Below are 25,867 nucleotides of genomic sequence, written 5' to 3' on the forward strand. Positions count from 1 at the left end.
TGAGGAAAGAGTGATAAAGCACGAAGGTTGATGCCGTGTACATTTTCATTGATATTGATACATATGGTGAGGAAGAGAGATAAAGCACGAAGGGTGATGCCGTGCACATTTTCATTACTTGATTGCATTGGTGAGGATCGAGAGTAAAAGCACGAAGGGTGATGCCGTGCACTTATTGCCTGTCTGTTATGACGTCTTGCTATTTTCGGTTCAAATATCTTAATTGTCCTATTCCTCTATTACTGTGACTCTTGATGTTGGTATTTCCCCATAGCATGTTACCCTTCCCTCGTTACTTTTGAATTATTTCTATTACTGTTATTCTGTTAGATACTGTTTAGCTGCAGGTTATTGGTTTGTTGTGTCCTAGCCTCGTCACTACTTCCCCGAGGTTAGGTTCGATACTTACCAGCACATGGGGTCGGTTGTGCTGATAATACACTTTGCACTCTTTTGTGCAGATCCCGGTACTGGAGCATACGGACCTTAGCTAGGGGTTGCTGCCTTCAGTCCATCAGGAGACCCGAGGTAGTCCTGCAGGGGTCCGCAGGCCTTGACGTCCCCTTCCTATCTAGTTTTCTTCTGTTCTTTACTATTTCAGAGACAGACATGTACTTCTTTTTCAGGCCCTATTTGTAGTTTATCTTAGATAGTCTGTGAGATTGTGACACCAGTTCTGGGTGGTTTATGTTTATGGATTCGTATTGGTATTAGTTTAATTGTTAAATTTCATTCTTCCGCTTTATTATTTTCGCTGTTTATAAAATGTTAACTTACAATCGTTTAGGGATTAAAAATGAAAAGGGTAAACTAATTGGGATAATTGGCTTTCCTAGGTTTCACTAGTAGGCGCCATCACGACTCCCGAGGGTGGGGAAATCCGGGTCGTGACAGTTCCAAAAATAATGACTCCTTTCTAAATTTGAAAACATTTTAGCTTAAACATCCAATTATATCCTTAATGAGAAGCTTTTATAACCACGCAAATACTCTAGACCCTTTTTTGACTTGTTTATAACCACAAATTCCAAAAGTCTTCATTTTTTCTTAAACTCCGTGTCCAGTCAAAAAGGTTCACATAAATTGGAATGGAGGGAGTAGTAAAGATGAAGCAATTGATGCATACAAGCAATACAAAACTGAAGTTGAAACGCAACTAAACAAAAAGATCAATATGATAAGAAGTGATAGGGGTAGCGAATATGAATCTCCTTTTGAAGAAATATATTTGGAACATGGCATTATTCACCCAACAACTGCCCCTTACTCACCGCAATCTAATAGCATTGAGGAAAGAAAGAATAAAACGCTAAAGGAGATGATGAATGCCTTGTTAATAAGTTCTGGTTTACCTCAGAACTTGTGGGGGGGGGGGGTAGGGGTATTGTCTAGNNGGGGGGGGGGGGGGGGGGAGTTATTCTTACATGTAACAAAATACTCAATCGAGTTCGTCATAGCAAAACTCAATCCATTCCATATGAAAGATGGAAAGGAAAGAAATCCAACTTAACAATATATAAAAGTTTTGGTTGTTTGGCTAAGTGCAAGTCCCTAAACCTAAAAGGGTAAGATTGGACCAAAAACCGTTGATTGCGTTTTTATAGGATATGTATCAAATAGTAAGGCATATCATTTTCTGGTTCATAAATTAGAAAATTCTGACATTAATATTAATACGATAATTAATCATTAGATAATGCTGAACTCTTTGAGAATATATATCCGTATAAAAAATAATGTGAGTCGTCTACCGAAAAATCTAAGTGACATCATGAAGAAGCAAAGGAATGTACTTTTAACGAGGAAAATCCAAGACGTAGTAAACGTTAAAAGACAACTACTTCCTTTGGACCTGATTTTCTAGCATTCTTGTTGGAAAATGAGCCTCAAACGTTCAAAGAAGCAATGTCTTCCTCGGAAGAACAATATTGGAAATAGGCAGTCAATAGTGAAATATAATCCATATTAAGTAATCATACTTGGAAATTGGTTGATCTCCCTCCAGGAAATAAACCTTTGGGGTTCTAAGTAGATTTTCAAAAGGAAAATGAAAGCTGATGGTACTATTAACAAATATAAGGTAAGATTAGTTGTTAAAGGGTTTAGACAACGAGAAGGTCTTGATTACTTTGACATATACCCGCTGGTAACAAGGATTACATCTATCCGGGGTGTTAATAGCGATAGCCGCCGTGTATGGACTTCAAAGCTATCAGATGGATGTTACGATAACCTTCTTACATGGAGATTTTGGGAAGAAATTTATATGGAACAACCTAAAGGGTTCGTAATTCCCTAAAAGAAAAGAAGGTGTGTCGACTTGTTAAATCACTATACGGACTAAAACAAGCACCAAAACGATGGCATGCGAAATTTTCCCAAACAATATTGTCAAATGGTTTCATGATGAAGGAGTTTGATAAATGTGTTTACATTAAGAATACTCCAAATCAAATAGTCATTGTTTGTTTATGTGGATGATATGTTGATAATGAGTAACGACATTGCTAACATAAATGCTACTAAGCACATGCTTACTAGTGAGTTTGATATGAAAAACTTAGGAGTTGTTGATTTAACTTTGGGAATTAAGATCCTTAAGACTCCTCAAGGTCTAGCTTTGTCTCAATCTCATTATATTAAAATGGTACTTGCAAAGTTCAAAATTTGGACTTTAAAGTTGCAAGAACGCCAATTGATTTAAACCATACTCTTGTAAAGAATAAAGGTCAAAGCAAGTCTCAATTGGAATATACTCGAGTGTTAGGAAGTTTGATGTACATTATGAATTGTATAGGACCTGATATAGCTTTGTGTGATAAGTAAGCTCAGTCGATATACAATTAATCCCGACCAAGCTCATTGGATAGCAATGAAACGAGTTTTGGGGTATCTGAAATATACCCAATACTAGGCATAGAAATTCAATAATTATCTCATAGTTATTGAGGTATATAGATGTAACGATCCGACAGGTCGTTTCGAGAAATTGCACTTCGCTCGCTAGTTCTCGGGCATGGCTAGCCCCTATTGATGTATTATGACTTATGTAAATCGTCGGTTGTGGTTTTCAGGTTAATCCGAATAGATATGAAGAATGATTCTTAGCTTGAAGCTTTAAATTTGAAAGGTTTGGCCCAGTCTTGACTTCTTGGTAATTGATATCGGATTTGGATTTTTATGATTTGGTTAGCTCTGTCGGGTGATTTTGGACTTTGGAGCGTGTACGGAATGTAAGTTGGAGGTCCGTGGTAAATTTAGGCTTGAATTGGCGAAATTGGAAATTTGGCATTTTCCGGTCGGCAGTGGAAATCTTGATATCGGGGTCGGAATGGAATTCCGGAAATTGGAGTAGGTCCGTTGTGTCATTTGGGACGTGTGTGCAAAATTTTAGGTCATTTGGATGAGGTTTGATAGACCTTTTGATCGTTTGCAGAATTCGAAAGATTTGGAATCCTTAGGCTTGAATCCGATGGCAATTTGATGTTGTTTGGAGCGTTCAGAAGTTTGGAACAAGTTTGAATGACGTTATGGGATGTGTGGCATGTTTGGTCGAGGTCCCGAGGGCCTCAGGTGAGTTTCGAGTGGTTAACAAATCATTTTTGGATTTGAGGAGATAGCAGATTTTCTCGTAATTTGTTGCAGAGAAATCCTTCTTCGCGTTCGCGAGAGGGTCTCGCGTTCGCGAAGGGATGTTGAGTGAGGTAGGTGAGTTGCTCTTCGCGTTCGCGATGTAGGTCCTGCATTCGCGAAGGGTGAGGCGGAGTGTGCATCGCGAACGCGTGAGTGGAGTCGTGTTCGCGAAGAGAAAAGTTGGAGCAGCTAGGATTCCAGGAGTTTGTTCATCGTGTTCGCGAGGGAGGGATCGCATTCGCGAAGGCCTTGGTAGCTCAAGGTTCGCGTTCGCGAGAAGGAGCTCGTGTTCGCGAAAGAGGAAAATTGAGCAGTTGAATTTTTGTGCTTCGCGAACGCGAGGCTTTGACCGTGTTGGCGAAGAAGGGAGCACCGGGCAGAATGTATAAAAATCCATCTTCGCGATTTTTAGCCCATTTCTCACCATTTCCGAACGGTTTTGAAGCTTTTTGAGAGGTATTGAAGAGGGATTCGAAGAGAAACATTTGGAGGTAAGGTTTTTGAACTCAATACTCGATTCTATGGTGAGTTCTAACTAATTAGACATGAAATTAGTGGGATTTAAAGCCAAAAATTTGGGAAATTAGGGATTTGAGGGGCCATTTGAGGTCCGATTTTGAAGAGTTAAATTGGGGATTTGTGTTACAACCCATATTCACATACGTTAGTTCATGCCATAAGGTCGTCGACGTAAATCCATGAAGAGATTATCTTTAAGATGATAAGAGGTTAATCCTATTGATCTTAAATGATACAAAGGTGTATAAGGGTGGTTAACAAGTATTAGAAGTTAAACGAATCAAGGATGTTGTCAGCCGTATTTTTGGGTAAACCTAGGGGTGCTTAATACTCTCAAGAGGTCGTATTTTAAGGTATATGAATCATAAAATATCCGTATCATAGTCTTGAAGTCAAACGAGTTATGAAACAAAAGTCGACAAGAGTTGTTGCAACTTAGGTTCATAGTTTTACTTAAACTTTAGGTCAAATGTTATTAAGCTTTTCTCCCAATATACTTCGAATTACGGGGTGATCCACCCTAAACCCCTGCAAACTTCCTCCCAAAAATTATCCACAAACCCTAATTGATTTTCCCTCTCTTTCAAGTTCAAATTGGGGGTAAACCCTAGAGTTTGAAGAACCAAGATAAGGGCTGAGTTATCCAACAAGTAAGGTGAGTTTACTGCTATCTTTCATACATTTATTCTGCTGTGAATTCATGGTAATTCGTTCTATACATGTAAGAACTCAAGGAACGGTGATCGGAAGCCGTGAGTTCGAGTTATTCACTTGTAGCGGACTATTTTGTGGACTGTTTTGTGTTGCTGTTGGGCTACGTGTTTTACTAGTGTATTGTGGAGTTTTGGAGGAGGAAGGGTGTGGAGAAACACCATATAGATGTAGGGTTGTGGGCTGGTAGTTCTTCGTAACATTTCCGGGTCGTTTGACACAACTACGGTGGCCATCGTATGTATGAAGTGATTAGGTTGTGCGTGGACTGTTTTGGGAGGCTCAATATGATTATTATTGATGTAGTTTGGGCTGTTTGGTGATTGTTTGGAATTGTGTGAAGTCATATATATAGGGGAGGTGTTGTCCGTTTCATCGTAAAATAGGTTGTGGTCGATACATAATAGTTATGACGCTTGAATGATAACTATAGTATCGTTTCTCATATTGTAAACTAAGGAGTCGTGAAAATTGCATAGCTTGAGATTGGGGCAGTATATACAAGGTATGTGAGGCTATCCCTTTCCTTCCTTTGCACGACTCCGATTGTACATAATGTAATGAACGAGCTTCCAAAGATACTCTACTCTTAGAAGCTAGCAGTACTTACATTGTTTCCCCTCTTATGGAACGAATGATGTTGATGTTGCTTCTCTTATTCTTATGTTATCAATGTTATTGGTACTTCCCGATTCTTATAAGGTTCATGGTGAAGAGTTAGTCCTAATAACGTGTACACAGGATACCGACCTTACGTCACTCAGAAAGGTTTAGAACGTCAGTCCATGAGTCGAGCATGCATTATATATATGTATCTATTTTACTCTACCGAGCCGCGCTATAGACGGTCGGGTATGGCACCTATTGTGCAACCACTGATCAGTTGAGTTTTACCGAGCTCCACGTGGCCGGGTACGATTCTACCGAGCCAATATGATGGCCGGGTACGTTTTTACCGAGCCTATTACGGTCGGGTACAATATGATGATGATGATGCCCACAGAGGCGTATGTTTTAAAAGTTTATGTATATATACATATGTATCACACATTTCATGACAGTAGCCCTCAGAGGTACCCAGATGTTACAGGTTGTTTATTCTCTATCCCTGCTTACATTACTGTTCGTACTTATGGTTCCCTGCCTTACATACTTAGTACTTTATTCGTACTGACGTCCTTTTATTTGTGGATGCTGCATGTCGTGCTACAGGTCCTGATAGACAGGCAGGCGCAGCTCCCCCACCATAGTAGGCTGTCCAGTTCAGCGGTGATTGGCGAGATCCCTTCTTCGGACTTGCCGTGGTCTTGGTATGCATTTTTGTTATAGACATCATGGGTATGTCGGGTCCCTGTTCCGGCTATGTTGCAACACTTATGTTCCTTTAGAGGCTCATAGACAGGTGTCGACTCATGTATAGTTTGGTAGGCCTTGTCCGCTGGTTTTTGTTGTATAGTCTCTCATGGTAGCGTGGTAGCTCGTACCTTATATATAGTTTCTTGATTGTCTAGTCATCCCATGTTATGTATGTTCATGCCATCATATTTTATTTTTGGTTGTCCACGACCCATGTCTACCATTTATATTGATCTCGTCAGCCCTAAAAGATAATAAAGAAGGTTAGATAAAATGTTTGTTGGTGCTCGGTAAGTATGGCCGGGTGCTAGTCATGGCCCTCCAGTTTGGGTCGTGACAATTTGAGGGGCAATTTGAGGTCCGATTTTTGATGATCTTGGTATGTATAGACTCGTTGAAGAACAAGGATTCTAATGTTGTGATTTTTATCGAATTCCACGATGTGGACCCGGGGGTCAGGTTTGGCCAATTTCGGGATTTTGAGTTTAATTTGATAATTTTCGCATGGGCTTTGTCCCTTTGGCATGTACTAATGATATGATTCTGATTTTGGATAGATTCGAGGTGATTTGAGGCCGAGTCGAGTGGCAAGGGCATCGCGGTGTAGATTATCATCCGGATTGAGGTAAGTAATGATTGTAAATCTTGTCCTTAGGGTATGAAACCCCGGATTTCACTTTGTTTCACTATATTGAGGTGACGCACACGCTAGATGATGAGCATGGGGGCGTGAACCATTGGGGATTGTGACTTGGTCCGTCCCGTAGCGACTCTTAAGTTGTATTTGCCTGAAAACTATTTGATACACTTGTGTTTTGGAAAATATTACTATGTTTTGGGCCAAATGCCATATTTGGGCCTCGTGCCAAGTTGTTTGGACCCTTAGGAGCTTTCCATTATTATTTCCTCATTGTTTCAACTTAAGATCTGTACTCAACCATGTCATGTTTTTATTGATTTCATAACTCGGTATATATTATTCTTTTGATGCATGAAAATGATATTTTGGGCTGAGCACCCTGTTTTTACAGATAGCCTGAGTGGCTTGTGAGGTTGATGACTGAGAGAGGCCGAGGGCCTGATTGCGATATTGATGACTGAGAGAGGCCGAGGGCCTGATTGTAAGGTGATGACTGAGAGAGGCCGAGGGCGTGGTTGTGAGGATTATATATTTATGGATGGGGCTGTACGCCGCAAGCGATATATATATATATATATATATATATATATATATATATATATATATATATATATATATATAGAGAGAGAGAGAGAGAGAGAGAGAGAGATCGGGCTGCATGCCGCATCAATATATGGATCGGGCTGCACGCCCCAGCGATATAGCGCTTGGGCTGTAGAGCCCCTCCGGAGTCTGCACACCCCCAGTGAGCGCGGTCGATTATATTTATGGATCGGGCTACACGCCGCAGCGGTTATTATAAGGTACCTATTGGGCATGAGTGCTGACCGAGGAGAGTTGAGTCATGAGTGACTGAGAGGCTTGCCCGAGGAGCTATATATATATATATATATATATATATATACACGAGTGATGCTTTTGCCTGAGGGACTTGTTTTATGAAATTACTGTTTTCACTCCCCTTTATACTGAGCCTCTACTGAAAAATGTTGAACAAATATTTTAAATCACTTCCATTGAAACTAGAGTTTTTACAAGATGTTCGTATTTTAGTTACTGATTTGGCCTTGTTATTTCCACTGCGATCATTATGTTATGAGATGTATATGAGTGACCGAGGGGCTGTTTATTATTTATGTGTGCCCGAGGGGCTGTATACGAACTATGTTTTGCCCGAGGGGCCGACTATGTTTTCATCATTTCTATTCACCATTTCATCACTTGTTTCAAAACTGCTGAAAGATGTTTTAACTGGATTTTTACACATCTTCAAATGATTTCTACCGAAAATTGGATTTTTAACGAAATGATTTTATTTATATACTGTTTTGGTAACACACTATACTTACTGTGGTATTATGACGTGAAGTATGAGTTTTCTTACTGCTCAGTCTTTATTTACTCTTATTACTGACTGAGTTGGCGTTCTCACATTACTCCCTGCACCTTGTGTGCAGATACAGGTATTTCTGAACCCGATAGCGTGTGTTGATTACTCAGTGGCGGGTTCATCGGAGTTATCAAGGTGGCTGCCTGGCGTTCACAGCCTTGCTCTTCTCCCTCTTATTCTCCTTAGAAAGTTATAGTCTATTTTCAGACTCTTTGTTGTATTCAGACCTTAGTAGATGCTCGTGACTTATCACACCCCGATGTCGGGCTTGTGTATTTATTCCGCACTAGTTATTTAGACTTCTATTATGAGATCTCATGTTAATAAATGGCTTAAAATGACTTTTATAGAATAATGGTTTGATTTGGGAATTTGTGTCGGCTGGCCTAGTTTCATGATAGGCGCCATCACGACCGGGTCGGTTTTAGGGTCGTGACAAGTTGGTATCAGAGCCTAGGTTACATAGGTCTCATGAGTCATGAGCAGGTTCAGTAGAGTCTCGCGGATCGGTACAGAGACGTCTGTACTTATCTTCGAGAGGATGCGAAACCTTTAAGAAATCCCACATTCTTGAATTCTTATCATGCGTCATTGATTCAGCTTGAAATGTAACTCATTGAATTCCTTCCACGCGTTCGTATACGCGCATGAGCGCTCGGTATCAGTTGTGCATCGACGGCTTGTGATTCCCTGATCGAGGGGCAAGATATATGTTTGTGTGTTGATGTTGGGCCAGTCTGGAGGACTTGAGGCTGGGCTTTTCCTGTAGCTTGAGCACTGAGCTGTTGAGTATGTAAGCATGTGTTTTTGGATCTATATGTTCGATAGTGTCCCTATTAGGGGAAGTGGTGACTGGATAGCTACGTGGTGAGTATGATGTGACTGCGAGATGTGTTCGTATAATTTGAATGTGACGAGAAGAGTCTGCTTGAGGGTAGAAAGAACTATCTTGTGCTCGAATTCCATCGTGTTTTGATGCATAGCCCCGAGTTGTGGGTGTGTTGAAGGACCTTTTCATGTGGTCTAGTTGGAAAGTGAAGTAGTTTCATGTTGTGATATGAGTTCAGACTCAAGAAGATTAAGTGATTATGTAATAGTTATGATTATGGAAGAGTATAGAGAGATACCGGTTTGAGGCTAAGCAGGTGGGTTATCTCCTGCAGGGTGTCCTGAGGGTGTGTGATCCCTATGTTGTTTAGTAATGAGTTTTCTTTTACCAGTGAACTATATGTAGTACAATTTGAGTTTGAATCGCTTATGAGAATGGGCTTGACTGTCACGAGGGTGAATGCGAGATTTGCAAATGATTTGAAACACTAGAAGGTTTGTGTTGCATGAGCTTATGAATGATTTAGTTGAATCTCACTATGGTATTATGGCAGTAATAGAGTAGGGGCATTGTGAGTTTTGTATGTTTTGATCTATGGCTTTGAGCCAAGTGGGGGAGTCTGTTATGGATCAGTTGATTGCACGATTATGTGCTATGTTGGTTCCAGTTTGAGGCATACTGGTGAATCAGTTATGGCTTACAGAGGTTGAGATCGAGGATGACCCGAATAAAGGAAATTTTGGATAGGGGTTGTGTTATGCTTTATGGGTGTATAAGAATTATGGAATGACTTGAGTTGTTAATGGTGAAGAATGTAATGTACATGGAGCAGGAATTTATTTGGTTGCATTAAGGTGGGGTTACTTCCTTGGGTGTTGGAGTGCTAATGGGGCACAAGTCGTCCGGTCCGTTCGATCAGTCTAATTGAAACTTAAGCAGAGTGGATAACTCTTGAGAATGTTCTAATGAATTCAAGATTTATACGTGGCAATTGGGAATCTTCAGGATGTGTGTGGGATAGAAACTGAGATTTTTATGGGAGGATGTTAGGACTTGTGGCAATTCTGTATCATTATGTATTCTACATACCAGTATCAGGAAGGCAAAGGTAATGGCTCTAGATTCGTAGAATGGTCTCTTCAGAGCGGGTATCTCGGTTGTGGTACTTTTGGGGGTGCTTCAGAAGAATACAACGGTTTATGAGCCTTAGGGCGGTGTAGTCTTATGCTTGAGTCTCGTGTGGTGAGCCTGAGTTGAGGATTTGCGGTATTATGGCGAAGAGAAGTATCAAATCGAAGGTAATTTAGAAGGAACTTGGATAAATAGGATAGCTTGGTAGTAGGTCGGATCGGCCTTGTAAGGAATACAATTAGTTCTTTGGATGCTTATGAGGTAATGAGTTTCTGCAGGTGTTTCATGGCAATGTTCTTGGGTTTTGGTGACCTACGCAACTTGGTAGAGTTAAAAGGATTCAGTCCTGACGGTTTGGTTTTGTGCAAATGGGATTCGGAGAGTTCCTGATGATTTCTACCACAGTTGGAGGTGTACATTTTCTACTGGCACGAGGAGCATGGGATGTATAGTGATTTCCTCCTAGATGGGATCAAATGGAAAAGTTCTTGGCTGGTTGAGTACGTAGTTACTTGTAGCTCGGAGTGGATTATGAAGTTCTCATATTTATCATAGGATGGTATGGGTTATGTGGTATGTTGCATGGACTTGATATTTGCATGTGTAAGGTCACGGTTCAGTTTTGAAAGGAAGGTCATAAATTCTTAGACAGCATGGTCAGTTTCAGATGGCTAGGTAAAAGATATTACTAATTGGTATGGCTTGATGATAATATATATTTAGAAAGGGGCGAAGTGTTAAGTTATGGATACTTCATTGGTATTGCGCCACTCACTTGTTTCAGGAGTATTCCTCGTATGACCATGTAATCAGAGAAGTGTGGACATTCCGGCGGTGGAGTTGAGACCAGAGATGGTGATTCGTATGTTCTATGGATTCGGAGACTGAGAGTTTTCTTGAGTAAATTGTTTTGTGGTTATGGATTGTGGAAATGTAGCTAAGGTTAGTCAGAGGGTAGTATGTGTTGTGATTCAGTCACTGTGGACTTTCGGAGGGTTATTTATCTGTTGCGGGTGACTAGAGTTGATCTGGGGTTCATTGGTAGGCCCAACATGATTTATATACTGTTTTGGGAACACACTGTACTTACTGTGGTATTATGACGTGGAGTATGTGTTTTCTTACTGCTCAGTCTTTATTTACTCTTATTACTTACTGAGTTGGCGTATTCACACTACTCCTTGCACCTTGTGTGCAGATTCAGGTATTTCTGAACCCGGTAGAGGGTGTTGATTACTCAGTGGTGGGTTCATCGGAGTTAGCAAGGTGGATGCCTGACGTTCGCAGCCCTACTCTTCTCCCTCTTATTCTCCTTAGACTGTTATAGTATATTTTCAGACTCTTCGTTGTATTCAAACCTTAGTAGATGCTCGTGACTTGTGACACCCCGATGTCGGGCTTGTGTATTTATTCCGCACTGGTTATTTAGACTTCTATTATGAGATCTCATGATAATAAATGGCTTAAAATGACTTTTATAGAATAATGGTTTGTTTTAGGAATTGTGTCGGCTGACCTAGTTTCACGATAGGCGCCATCGCGACCGGGTCGGTTTTAGGGTCGTGACGATAGTGATGCAAATTGGATCACCCGATCAACAGAATCAAAATCCACAAGTGGATACGTTTTTACCATTGGTGGAGGAGCAATGTCTTATAAGTCGTCCAAACAGACATGCATCGCCCGCTCTACAATGGAGTCTGAGTTTATAGCTTTAGACAAGACTGGTGAAGAAGTTGAATGGCTCCGAAATTTATTGGAAGATATTCAATTTTGGCCCAAACCTTTGGCACCTATATGCATACATTGCGACAGTCAAGCGACAATAGGAAGAGCTGGGAGAGTTATGTATAATGGGAGATATCGTCACATACGATGAAGGCATAATACCGTTAGACAACTACTCTCTAGTGGAATTATCACAATTGACTATGTAAAGTCAAAAGATAATGTATCGGATCTACTTACAAAAGGCCTAACTAGAGAGGCGATTGAGAAGTCATCAAAGGGAATAGGACTATGGCCGATGACAAGTCACTGTGGCGGTAACTTTACCTAGAAGACTAAGCGATTCAACATTGTCAAATAAAATTTTGGTCCTTCTCATGATGAAAACAATGTTTAGTACCAAGGATAAAGCGTTAAGGCTTTTTACTGGTTTCTAAGTTTGTTAAGGGTATGTCAAATAGTGTATCTACGGGATAACAAGTTTAGGAATCACCTATGTAAGTGTGAAGTGTAAGTCGCTTCAAGATGTTGTAAGGCCATTTATCTACGCACTTATGAAACTAGGCAGTGTTCATGGCTGAAACGAATACAACAATGAGAACCAAACACAGTTAAGGGGTTGATTGTGTTGATGTATGGCTGATCTAGGTACACATCAAAGTTCAACGGTTCAAAGATATCAAATCTACCGATTGATCGAGTATATCTGACATATGTTCACTATGAAAAGTTCAAAGAGAAACCTACTTATCCAGATGCGATTAATCCTTACTTGCGAATTACACAGTTTTTCATATATGTCTTTTCATATAGCCATTCCCCATTCATGTGGGGGATTGTTGGGTTTTATTAATTAAAATAAAAAGAGATGTGAATAATGGTGAGAAAAGAAATGGAGGGAAATAAAATTTTGAATTAGTCCTCTTACAAAAGAACTTTGTCCCTCATTTGATAGGAAGAGTAAAATTCGTATGCTTATATATAGAAGAACTTATTCTAGCTCTTAGAGAGTTGAGAAGAGAGAAAGCCTCGCGTCGTTATCGTCGTTGCTCCGCTCGGCTCGGCTTCGGATCGAATTCAGATTTGAATTTGGTCAATTGATATGATTGATTGATAATTTTTTGGTCCAAATTTATTTTCTATTTCCGTCATTTAATATTTCTTTTCCTAATATTTTTCCGCGAAAAAGTATTAAATTCGCGGAATTATTTTCCAACAGCCAAACTCGCGACCAGCAATTCTGCTTAATAGAAATTCAAATAATTTCTGTCGAATGGATCCTGTTAGGACTCAACGTTGTTGGCTACAAATAGAGAGGCTGAACCTCATTTTTCACCACCGAAATCTGAAAAACTCTCTACTCTATCTTCTGCATTCTGCATTGTTTTACAAAATAAAAACGCAAGCATTTTGTGTGATTTGCTCCGGCATTTGAGTTCGCCGAAATCCTGTGATTTGAAGTGCCGCTATCACAGAATAGTTATTCCGTTCTATCCTGGGAGGAATTAATCCGATACCTTGGGCAACTGTAAGGGGATTAAATTCCTTAATGACACACAAGAAACTTGTGGGCTTGGAATTTTTGGTTTTGTTTTCTTAAACTAACGCTTTCTGATTTTCTATTTTTGAATACAGAATACTAATAAAATTTATCATATAGAAGATGGGATAGACAATTCCAATTGATATTCCAGCCCATGAATATGGGATATCCTTGTCTATGCTGGTAACCAAGCGACCCCTAAATCTCCACTATATTCCATTTAGTATGTGTATTTCCATAAAAATCACCCCAAGTAAAAAAAACAAGGAGAGGCCAAAATTGGGACAACTATTATAAACAATTAATCACTGATGATTTTGACTCTACATGAAGTTTTTTTTTGGTAATTATAAACTCTCATTAAAGTAATATATACAAATCAATCAGACTTTATATCTCAGTCTGTTTCTCTCATCTATACTATCAGTATTCACTTCCACCTAAGAGCCTTTGTTATCATATCTATTGTTACCTTGGGAATCTATACTTTTGGAGTAGTATCTTAGCAGTACTATTGGCTCGAACATGACAAGTATATGCAATCTCTCTAGCCATTGATTCACAGGTATTATCCTTATGAACAAAAAACCTGTTGTTCCTTTCCATCCAAACTGCATACACATATTCTGTAAACACCATCTTCACTAACTTTGCCTTCTTAGTTTTCCCTTTTGTGTTATGTTCAATCCATTGTTGCATCTGACTCCATGTATTCATATCCTCCCAAGTGAGTTGTAGCCACTGCACTAGTTTCTTCCAAACCTGTCTTCCAGCTGAACATTCTACAAACAAATGATCTCTGGTTTCAGCTGCCTCTTTGCGCATGACACATCTATTTTCTACTTGAATCCCCCAACTTTCCAGTCTTGTAGTAGTTCACAGCCTATCTTGTTGTTGTAGCCATGTTATAAACACTGCTTTTGGTTTTGCTTCATTGCCACACATGGTGTTTTTCCATGTAACTTTAGGTAACACCCCAACCATTTTCAAATAGATGCATCTGATCATGCTTTTGTTGTCTGGTTGTACATATCTCAATCCCTCTCTTGCTTTGAGTATTTTCTTGACAATCCAGCTAGCTTGTTGAGGGATAGTCATACTGTCCAAAGTTTTGTCCTTTTGTGTAATACTCATGAATCCACTTAATCTATAAAGTGTCTTTCTTAGTCTTCAAATACCAACAAGTCTTTATTATGGTTGCTTTGTTCCATAGTTTAAGATTGGTGAGATTTAATCCCTCTGCTGATTTTGGCATGCACATCTTACTCCAAGCTACTAGTGATTTTCTGGTAATTTCATTTGTTCCTGACTATATGTAGCTTCTGCAGTATCCCTCAATGGCTTTCATCACCGTATGATAAACAGTTGTGCCCAATAGGATTGAATATCAAACAACACTGACTTTACCAATTGTACTCTCCCTGCGTAGGATAACTTCTTGGCTGTCCATGATGATATTCTTGTTGTGATTTTGGTTATTAGAGGCTGCCATTCTATCAATTTCAGTTTTCTAGTAGCTAGTGGGATTCCTAAATACCTGAATGGTAGCTTACCTTGACTATATCCAATTACTTGCTGAATTTCCTGCTTGCTTTATTCTGAAACCCACCAGTGTAGATAGCACTCTTGGATTGATTAACTTGTAACCCTGAAGCCTTGTGAATATATCAAACTTTTCATGTAGAAGCCCCACCGATAGTTTATCTCCCTTAGCAAACATGAGAAGGTCATTTGCAAAGCACAGATGTGTGATGCCTTAGCTTGGAGCAGTTTGGATGATACTTGAATTCTTTCTCTTCCTTTAAGGAATTGAGACTTCTACTCAAATACTCCATAACAATAGAAAATAGGAAAGGAGACATTGGATCTCCTTGACAAAGTCCTCTGGCAGCATCAAAGGGTGGTGTTTACTCTCCATTTATAACTACAGAGTAATTAACAGTAGTAATACACTCCATCACCCATCTGATAAATTTTTTAGGGAAATTCAATTCTGTCAGCATTTGCTCCAAAAATCTCCAGTCCACTGTATCATATGCCTTCTGAATATCAACCTTAATCATACATCTAGGTGATATATGCTTTCTTGTATAGGCCTTCACCAACTCATGTGCCATTATCACATTATCTGCTACCCTCTTTCCTAGGATAAATCCTGAATGAGTTTCAGTGATAGTAGATGCTATCACCTTCTGAATTCTGCCAGCAAGTACATCTGCTATGATCTTATATAAAATAGAGCAGCAAGCAATTGGCCTATACTCCTTGATTGTAGCAGGATTGACTACCTTTGGTATCAGGTGACGGTTGTACAATTAATTCCTTTATACATTCTGCTTGTTGTAAAGAACTCTTGTACAGCTTCAATGATTTCATCTTTATTGACTGGCAGGGCTCTTTTATAGAATACTGCATTATATCATTCACACCCGGAGCTTTGTCATCTCCTATATTTTGGAGACCTGAATAAATCTCTTTCTCTGTCACATCTTCACAAAGTTGAAGTTGTTGAGTATGAGTCAGTGCATTCCCTCTTCTCATGATTATCTTGTTAACTGCTGTACATGCTGCAAAACTGCTCCCATAAGTGGCTTATAAAACTGTATTATCTCTATCTTGATATCCCTTGCTTCTGTTAATCTGCCTCCCACTTGAGACTCTAACTCTAATATTTGTTTCTTTTGTTTTCTATCCTTTATAACAACTGAAAATTAACTTGTATTAGCATCTCCAAGTTTGATCCACCTTGCCCTGGCTTTTTGTTGCAGTGCACTTTCTTTTATCTTTGACCACTTCTCAAGACGGCAGATAGTCTTCTTTTCTTCCATTGCTAACTCATCTAAGTATTGATGCCTTAGCTTGAGTTTTATTTCTTGAAGATCCTCTCTTGCTTGAGTAATTCTTGCTGCTACACCTTTGAATTCAGTTTCATTTAGTCTTTTCAGCTTCTCCCTTAATTTCTTCTATTTAATCCAGATATTCCTCATCTTGTGTGAGTGACATCTCTGCTTCAAGTTTTCCTCCACTAGGTGATGAAAATCCTCATGAGTTGCCCATACATTAAAGAACTTGAAGGCTGTTTTGATCCTTGGCTCCCTCACATTTGTGGCTATCATCATAGGACAGTATCTGATATATGCGGAAGTTTATACTCGTTCAGCAAATGACCATATTTTAACATCCATTCAGTATTTTCAAAGGCTATATCTATCCTGCTCCATATTCTGTCACCTTTTTGTTGCTTATTTGTCCAAGTATAATAGTCTCCTTTCCATGTCAATTCGTTCAGCATCAATTGTTGAATGCATTCTATGAAATCCTTTATCTCATGACTAGTGACTGCTGCTCCTTTCAATCTATCTTGTGGACTTAAGATAAAGTTGAAATCTCCCCATATGATCCATGGTTTAGCTATTGTTTGGGCCAAACTGCTCAATTGTTACCATAACTCTCTCCTCTGCTCCACTGTATTGTAACCAAATACTATTGTCATTTCACACTCAATTTGTTGATTCCTGCTCACCACTAAACAATGGATAAACTGTGTTGCCTTCTTCAAGACTTCAATCTTGTAAGCATTAGCATCCCAAACCACCCAAATCCTGCCATTCTGTGCATAACTGTAGTTATTCTCGAATCCCCATCCTGGGGCAATTTTATTATAGATTTCTTGAGCTCTATGTTACTTCACCCTTGTCTCCGCTAATCCTGCTACTTTAATTTTATTTTCGTTGAGATACTTAGCTAATTCTTTATGCTTATATCTCTTATTTACCCCCCCCCCCCACCCCATGTTCCATACTAACCATGTCATTATTGATGACATATAAATATCCTCCACCTATATCAGTGGTAGGAGTTTTGTCATCACATCATCTTGACATTGCGGGAGCTCAAATTCATTTCTCAGTGGAATGGTTGCTTCAATCAGCTGCTTCACAGGTCGACCATTTATTTCTTTAGCTGCCTTCCCTTTTAATAAATGCTTTTCTTTAGGATGTGGACTCTCCACTTTCTCTGTTGGCTTCTGAACTTGTTGATTGGCTGTTGTAGACTGATTTCCCTTCTTCTCTTCATTAGTTTCAACTGTATCTCTTTTATCACCTTTGGTACCCAGGTTTATACCATTTTCTTAGGGCATTACTTCCTCTTTTGAATGTTATTGTTTCTTTGTTCCTCATTCTTTACATCTGTCAGTTTCTGCTTTGCACAATTATGTCCTATCATTAAACACTCTTCACAATAGTCTGGCTTCCACCAAATATAACTGGTTGTTGAAATATTTTCCCTGATGGATCAAGAACAGTTACTTCATCTGGTAATGGCTTGGTGAAATTAACCTCTATAAGCATCCTGGCAAATGGTACTCTAGTTTGCTTTGCTGTGCATTCATCCACGTATTTTGGCACTTCAATTGCACTAGTTATCCTGCTCAATGAATCTCGGCTGCAGAAATTCATAGGTAGGCTAGGAAATTTAACCCACAGAGGTAGTTCTATAAGAAATTCAGCATTGAAATCAAACTCAGGGCATGATTGTTTCAAGATCATTGGCTTGTTATTTATGCTATATGGTCCTGCATACTGCACTTCGTTTCGTCAGAAATTTAGCAATATAATATCCTTCTTCAGATAATACACTTCAGGTTCAGCTACCATATTCGAATTTTGAGCCACATACCATTTCATATAATTATATCACGGTGTTTCCCGTATCACATTAGCCTTCCACTTATCAGCTTTCCTGTTTGTTTCTTCCTTATCGAGCTTGACCATTAAATTTCCATCAATCAACTCTGGTGGTATGTAATCAAGTGACATACCGTTAGTTGCTGCTCGATTTCGGTTGAATAGCCCAGACCAAGTGCTGTTTGACTCTTGTCCCTTTGATGTCTGCTCAGGCTTCCTCGAATCTGGTTGTTTGAGCTGTGTTGGTTGTTGTTCTTCAGCAATTCTTCGTAATTGCAGTTGCAGAGGCTCACTTTACATGAAGTTTAATTAAGAAGAAAAAAAATGACTGTAAATTCACATTATAAAATAAATTCATAAATAATTATGTGATCATAAATTTTCTCATTAAGCATAATATAAAAAGTTTAAATTTAATTTTTTTTAAAAATGTACACCATCATTCTTTTTTGGACAAATCAAAAAGAAAATATGTGCCATATAAAATGAGAGAAAGAGAGTAGATATTCTTTTGGTCATAGCAGTTAATTACTTAATTTTATGTCTTTTGTTGTTCCCCCCTCTCTCTCTTCGTTTATTTAATTCTTTTGCCAGTACTTATTTTTAAGTGTATAGGCTAGAGGTGACGGGTCCCTTCGCCAACCATCCGATAAAAAAGACGATAGAAGTGAGGGTGTTCAAATGAGTCTCTACAGGAGATTTGTAAATTGCATTTCAGCTTCACTGATGTTTCTCCGTAAAGTTTGGATATTTTACGAATCTACGTACCGGTTTCATCAATATGGCGATATTTTTGTAAAATTTTGGGTATCTTAACTCACATTAAGCAAAATTTCTCGCTATAAATAGCTAGCCTCGCTTTAATCAATACTACTGGTAGTAAAAATACATTACCAAAAACTACTCAATTTTAGGGTTCTTACGTACAGTTTTAAAAAGAACAAAAACACATACTACAGTTTTAGAAAAACACATCGCGCTATGGATCTTGGTGAAAATTCTCGTAGTTTTTCTGTTCCTATCTCGGCTTCATTTCATAGGAAGAGAAAACTCCACAAACTAAGAAAGTGTGTGACCTTTCATATGTACTCTCTTTCTCTCTGGGTCTTTTTGCTTATTAACTTTGCTTTTCATTTTTCTTGTTTTTATCTATTTTTCAGAAATCTCATAGCGTTGTCAATTATTTAGTCCGAAGCACGCGTCTTCTCTGGATTAACTATATAGATTAGAAACTGATCATTATTTCATTCGTCCATTTCTGCTTAATTTTTGCTCTGCTAATTATACTTCATTTTTGGACTTTTAACAGGTCTGTTATGGCTGTGCGAGTCGTGCGTTTACTAAAGTCAATGAGGGGGCTCTGCGTTGATCCAGCTGTGAGTACCATCACTAACTATATGAGTAGTATATTATATGGTTTTTTTACTGAGTTTAAATTTATATAATCATATGTTACTTGTTACGTAGATAATTACGTACATGTTACTTTTGAACTTAAATCCTTGTTTTATATATATACGCCTGCTAGTTTTTTGTATTTTATTAATTTGTGCATTAGTTTGATATAAAAATAGGGTTTATAGTTTCCTGAACTTTTTAAGGTGCCTTTTCACACGGTATTTTCTCTTTCTTTTAGTATATTACTATATATTAATTTAGGGTTAGGATTCTTAGATTGTAGTTGGGTGGTTATTGATTGAGTTGTCAAGATGAGAGCATAGGATCTTAGGAACCTAACAACCCTTGTGATTAATGTGAAAAACAAAAGCTTATAGGCAGAAAATCAACATTTTAACGTATATACTAAATGGAGTAATATTTTTTACTAAATGGAAAAAGCTTTCGCTGTCCTTTCCTGGATCGGTTTGTCCTATCAATTATGGATTGTCTGGTTTGTCCGACTCCGATCCAGGAAATTAAAGGACAACCAAAGCGTTTTCCTGGGGGACATTTTTTTTTTCTTTTCCTGCAGTCAAAAATAAATTTGTCAATGTTTTGTCTCTTTTGAAAAAATATTGTACTTTGATTCAGATTTCTCTTATAGATGATAGTATTGACATGTTGAGAATTTACATTGAGATTAATAAGATTTTTCATTCAGTTTCGGAATCTTTAAATTTCATTTTTTAAGAGAGAAGTAATACTATAATCTTTCTCTCGCTTCCCTCTAACAAATAAGCAAGCTAAAAGGAGAGATTAAGTAGAGATTTAGAAAGTAAGTAGAATTTAGAGCAAATTCCACACAAAGTCAAAGTAATGTGTTGTCCCTTTACTGCAACTTGTTGTTATCTTTGACCAGGAATCTCTCTTTTCTTTTCTTTTTCTTTTTTAGGGTCAGAGGTCGTTTAATTGGTAATGACTTCTTTTATATACACCGACTACTTAGATCTTTTAATTAGGACGCTGGTTTGTGCCCTAGATTATTTGATATAAGGAATTAACTTATCTACACTAATAATATAAAATGTTTTACAGTAACGTATTGTAGTTTAACCTATTATAGCATGTAATATTATGTTGCCAATTTCATTTTTATGGACGATTATTTGTAATTTATCTTTTAAAAAATCTAATAATTTAAATATTCTTTTACATACACCGTCTATATAGTGAAATCAAACTCTTGACATAAAGACTTGTACGGTAGTCATTTCTAAGTTCTTTATGCAACTACAGGCGGCAGGAGTTGAACCGGGACCTGTAGAGATTTCAATCGGCCCAAGGCAATGATAAGCGTCTCTTTTTGTATTTCATAGTTATTTGTTGCTGTTATTTTTATTGCCGTCGTATGATATTGAGACTTGTACATCTTATTCAGGAATGCACAAGAAAATTCAAACCCTTCTGATCAGTCGTATGATTCACGAGATTTAAAATTGCAGTTTTCAAACAACATAAATGGTCCAATTTTTACTGGAATCCCCATAGGTAGTACCTTAAATCTACATTTAATTGACCCCCTTAGTCAGAATATCATCAATTCTGGGCCTGAATCATCAGCAAAGGTGGAAATAGTTGTCCTTGAGAAAGATTTTACAAGTTGTGGTGGTGACAAATCGCTGATACGGGGAGATCCTCATGTCACGTTGAAAGATGGAAGTGTTTCTGTAAGTCATATTTCATTCAAACATACGAGAGTGTCTATGAGAAAACGTGAGTTGAGACTAGGTGCAAGAGCTGTGTATCAATATAATGCAACAAGAATTATGGAAGCAGTCACACAGCCATTTTTTGTGAAGGATCGTCGTTCTAGTACGTATTTAATTCCTTTTCAATCATATTATAATCGGTTTCTTTTTCCTTTAAGATATTCCCCTGATTCTATTTCATTGAATTTAATTTGGATGCCAATATGTTAACCTGCTAGGTTATTTGATTTAATCATATAAAGACACAATTCCTATTTGATAGAGAAAATATTGTTAGTTACATGTGTAACTATGGCTTTAATTTTGCAGTGAGCAAAAGGAAGAAGCCCCTAACTCTTGAAGATGAAGTATGGAAAATGCAAACAATTGGCAAAGGCGGTCCTTTCCATACCCGTTTGATGAAGGAAAACATTAACACTGTCAGGGACTTCTTAACTCAATACTTTTTGAGCCGTGAAAAGCTACTCAGTGTAAGATCTAATTTATTCCCTTTCAACCACGATATTAACTACTCTTTCCATAAATTTAATTTTAATTTAAGGCTTACTATAAATTAAAATTTGACATGGTCAACCTGTCTCTTTCCATATATCTCTTTTTGATGAAGGTTCATCAAGCGCAAAATTTCCTGATAGTACCGTTGCCGATTCTATCCATAACTAATGTGAACGGTAAAAGTAACTGGACCGGAGTTGCTGAAGTAGTTAAACATATATTGTAAAGAAGAGGAGGCAAATTATGTCTTAGCTCCCTATACCGTCTATGGATTGGACCCAATGAAATAATTCTAACCGGATATGAAGTTACACTTGCTTCGTTTTATCTGCTAGTAGGTTAATTTTTCTTTTTGTGTTTAGTCATAGGTTAATCTTTTTAACTTATACTTCCTGCTTCTTTTTTTTTTTTTAATTTTTGTCTTTCTATTGCCATTGTTTTAAGGCCATTATGGTGGTTATATTAGAACATAATCTCTCTATTTCAACTATATAATATTTCACTTTTTTTTTTATTTGTCGACTGTTAAGTGATACTCAAAACATTTGCATATCAGAAGATCCTTGGCAGGGGTATGCACGCCAAGAAATTGGATGCAGCAGTTAATAAGGCAAAGAGTAAACTTGACTTGAAAAGATACGTGTATCCTTCTGTCCATAATCCCCAGCAAAATATAAGATCAGTGGTATTTACTGATGTGGGAGAAGTGATTGGAGTTTACCAAGATGGTCACTTTGTGACAATCGATAATCTCTCTGGAACTCAAAAGGTTTTAATTTTTAACTTTTTTCCTTTTTCCTTTTCACTGTTTAATTGCTTCCATGAGCATGTATTATTTGTGAAGAGGAGTAATATCTGACCTTTTTTTTTAATTTCTTTCCCTACTTTATGATCTGTTGATAGGCTTATGCTATGGAGCTGGTAAAAACAGCGTTTGAAAATGGCCAAAAAATCAAGCTTTTGGATGATGATACTTTTAAAATGCTTTGCTCTTCCACTTCACCAATTGCTGTTGTTGATGGCGCTAATGGATTCTCTTTTGAGGCTTACTGTCCCACTGACGCACAGCAGCAACCAGTGCCTAATGCTTATGATATTCCGAGCACAAGTATAATAAATAATTATGACTCCAAAAACCAAATTAATATCTCACCAACTCTTACCATTGAAGTGCCAGATCCGTTTGTGTATGACTATTCAAATTACCATCCTCTTCCTGAAAGCATCTGGGATTATTAGATTTGTAGCTTGTAATATATATAGAAGCCAAAATAATGACAATTTAAGGATGATTTGTTTAAAAGCTAGTATGTAGAGATTAGTATTGCATAATAGATTGTAATGTCTAATCACAATACATGGATTGTACTATTATAGGTGTTAGTTATTGTTGGATGTTTGGTTATGTTGTATTAAAAATTAATTATATGGCCTATAATTTCAACTAAGTTTTGTTACTACACGAAAGGCATGCATTAGTTTTAATCCATGTAGCCAATATGTGCTCTCTTATTTCACATTCTATCACCCATAAAATAAAATACATATATAGGTTTTCACATAACTTATGTAGAGTATTAGTTATGGAAAAAAATTCCAGTTGAACAAAATAATATCTACGTTTTATATGAAAACAAAAAGTGAAACCAAGCGTTATATTAATATTGGTTGTGTGTTTATTAAACTAACTCTTGTCAGTTTATATTTTATTTTATGAAATTTATAAATTCCAAGAAAGTATTGTTGGTTATCCGAAAATGCAGCCAATTACTCTTTTGAAATAATAATTATATCATGCCTCAAGCCTGTTTTATCTTTTCACCATCCTCTGGACATTCATTGAAGTTTGCTTCATATAACCTTATAGCAGCCGCCAAGGTTGAACATATATACATACTACATATATATATATATATATATATATATATACTTATTGGTCATGTTAACATCAAGGTTAATGTGAAACTGTGACGACCCAAAGGGTCATCACCTGTTTTCTTACTCATTCCGTGCTTCCGAGGCCTTGAAAACCTCATTTGTAGTCGCCTCGATTTGCGTGCACAGTCCGGGCGCGTAGCCGGAAAGCTTAAATATGAAATTTTGAGATAAATGCTAAAATTTGATATTAAAATGAGCAAAATTTGACTCCGGTCAACATTTTGGGTAAACGGACCTGGACTCGTGATTTGACGGTCCCGGAGGGTCCGTAGGAAAATATGGGACTTGGGCGTATGCCCGGAATCGAATTCTGAGGTCCCAAGCCCGATTAATGAATTTTTGAGTAAAATTGTTTTTCTGAAATTTATGAAAAAAATTGAAATGAAAATTGGTTAGAACGTGTTGGTATCGGGCCCGTATTCTCGTTCCGGCGCCCGGTACAGGTCTTATATGTGGTTTAAGATGTTTCTGTGAAGTTTGGTTGAAATCGGACGTCGTTTGACGTGTTTCGGACTTAAAACTCTAAATTTGAAAGTTTATGAATTTTGAAGAAAACTAGTGATTTTGAGGTTTGATTCATTATTTTTGATGTTATTTTGGCGATTTGATCGCACGGTTGAGTTTGTAGGATGTTGTTGAGTTAGTATATGTAGTTGGTTAGGAGCCCCGAGGGCTCGGAGAGTTTCGGAGGTGTTTCGGATTGGTTTCGAACTTAGGAGGATTGCAGGTTTTTAGCTTCAGCAGTTGCAGGTCCCTTCTTCTTCGGTTCGCGAAGCCTTTCACCCGTTCGCGAAGCTTCAGACCTTTCCTTCATCGTGTTCGCATCATTTGCCTCGCATTTGCATAGAGTCATCTGGCCCTGGGGGACTCAGCATAATTTTCCTCTTCGCGTAGGCACCAAGACCTTCGCGTTCGCGTAGCCTTGTAAATCCCTTCATCGCGTTCGCATCAGTACCCACGTGTTCGCGTAGACCAAGTCCTGGATCCCCCCAGCCTTTCCTCTTCGCGTTCGCACTCTTCCCATCGCGAACGCGATGGTCTGCCAAGTTTACCCTTCGCGAATGCGACCTTCTTCACGCGAACGCGAAGGGCGATTTTGCCCAGTTATTTAAAATGTCCAAAACAGAACAATGACGGAAATTTTTCATCAAACACACGAACTCCTTCTTCTCTAAGGTTCTAGGGCGACTTTTAGAGCATTTATTCATCAAAGCTTCTTGGGTGAGTAAATCTTAACTCGTTTTCTTTATTTTCCATCAATATTTGTTGAATTCCTAAACCTAAAACATATAATTTAGGGTAGAAATTGGGGGAAATGGGTAGAGTTAGGGCTTTTTTCTTTTTCTTGATTTAGACCTCGTTTTGGGGTCGAATTTGAGAACAAATTATATATTCGGGCTCGTGGGTGAATGGGGAATTTGATTTTGGTCCGAACCTCGTATTTTGACCAAGCGGGCCCGGGGGCGATTTTGGGATTTTGGAAAGAAAGCTTGGAAATCTATAATTAGACATTGGGTTTGATTTGTTTAGCACATATTGATATTATGAAGTCATTATCGTATAGATTTGATGTTGGAGCCGAATTCAAGAGGGAAAGCGGTTGTTGTGGATTGATTTGGCCGTGGAAGTTGAGGTAAGTGTTTGTCTAACCTTAGCTTGAGGGAATAGGAGTTGAGTCTTATTTGCTACTTGCTAATTGTCGAGTACGATGTATAGGCATGGCGACGAGTATCTATACATTGGTGTCTAGCATGACCGTGAGTCCTTATATTGCAAATATCCTGGTTTTGTTACAGCTTCCGTACTTAATTGATGATTTCTATATGTTATAAAGAGTATGTGAAAGGAAATTGTGATCTTTGAACTTCGTGGAGCGTTGGCTCGAGTTGAAATACAAATTGTGAAGGTATATGAGATATTTAAATTCTTGGAGCGTTGGCTCAAGTGATAATGTGAACTATGAGATGAAAGTGAAAGAAAGAGAAAGAGTTATTGGTTTATTCCCTTGCCGGGACGTTTTGTTGTTTTTTTGTTGATTTTCTCCCTTGCCGGGACATGGCAACTTATTTATATTGTTCCCTTGCCGGGATTTAATTGTTTAATTGCATTCCCTTGCC

General features: G+C 38.1%; 2 protein-coding genes across 3 annotated transcripts; one reads left to right on the forward strand and one right to left on the reverse strand.

Moving 5' to 3' along the window:
- LOC109224354 lies at positions 15,388–16,308 on the reverse strand. Its single transcript, XM_019388937.1, has 3 exons — positions 16,226–16,308; positions 15,811–16,055; positions 15,388–15,695 (listed from the first exon to the last, which is right to left on the reverse strand). The coding sequence occupies exons 1-3, from the start codon at positions 16,306–16,308 to the stop codon at positions 15,388–15,390; spliced, it is 636 nt and encodes a 211-aa protein (XP_019244482.1).
- Positions 19,047–23,240, forward strand: LOC109224645 (calmodulin-binding protein 60 A-like). 2 transcript variants are annotated; one of them, XM_019389182.1, is made up of 6 exons: positions 19,047–19,235; positions 19,478–19,544; positions 20,845–21,420; positions 21,627–21,787; positions 22,369–22,581; positions 22,716–23,240. In XM_019389182.1, the coding sequence occupies exons 3-6, from the start codon at positions 21,312–21,314 to the stop codon at positions 23,049–23,051; spliced, it is 819 nt and encodes a 272-aa protein (XP_019244727.1). In that variant the 5' UTR covers positions 19,047–19,235; positions 19,478–19,544; positions 20,845–21,311; the 3' UTR covers positions 23,052–23,240. The 2 variants fall into 2 exon arrangements, with proteins under 2 accessions (XP_019244727.1, XP_019244728.1); XM_019389183.1 differs by lacking the exon at positions 19,047–19,235 and having other exon boundaries at positions 19,427–19,544.

This window comes from Nicotiana attenuata, chromosome 3 (genome assembly GCF_001879085.1).
Source record: "Nicotiana attenuata strain UT chromosome 3, NIATTr2, whole genome shotgun sequence".
Classification (NCBI taxonomy): Eukaryota; Viridiplantae; Streptophyta; class Magnoliopsida; order Solanales; family Solanaceae; genus Nicotiana; species Nicotiana attenuata.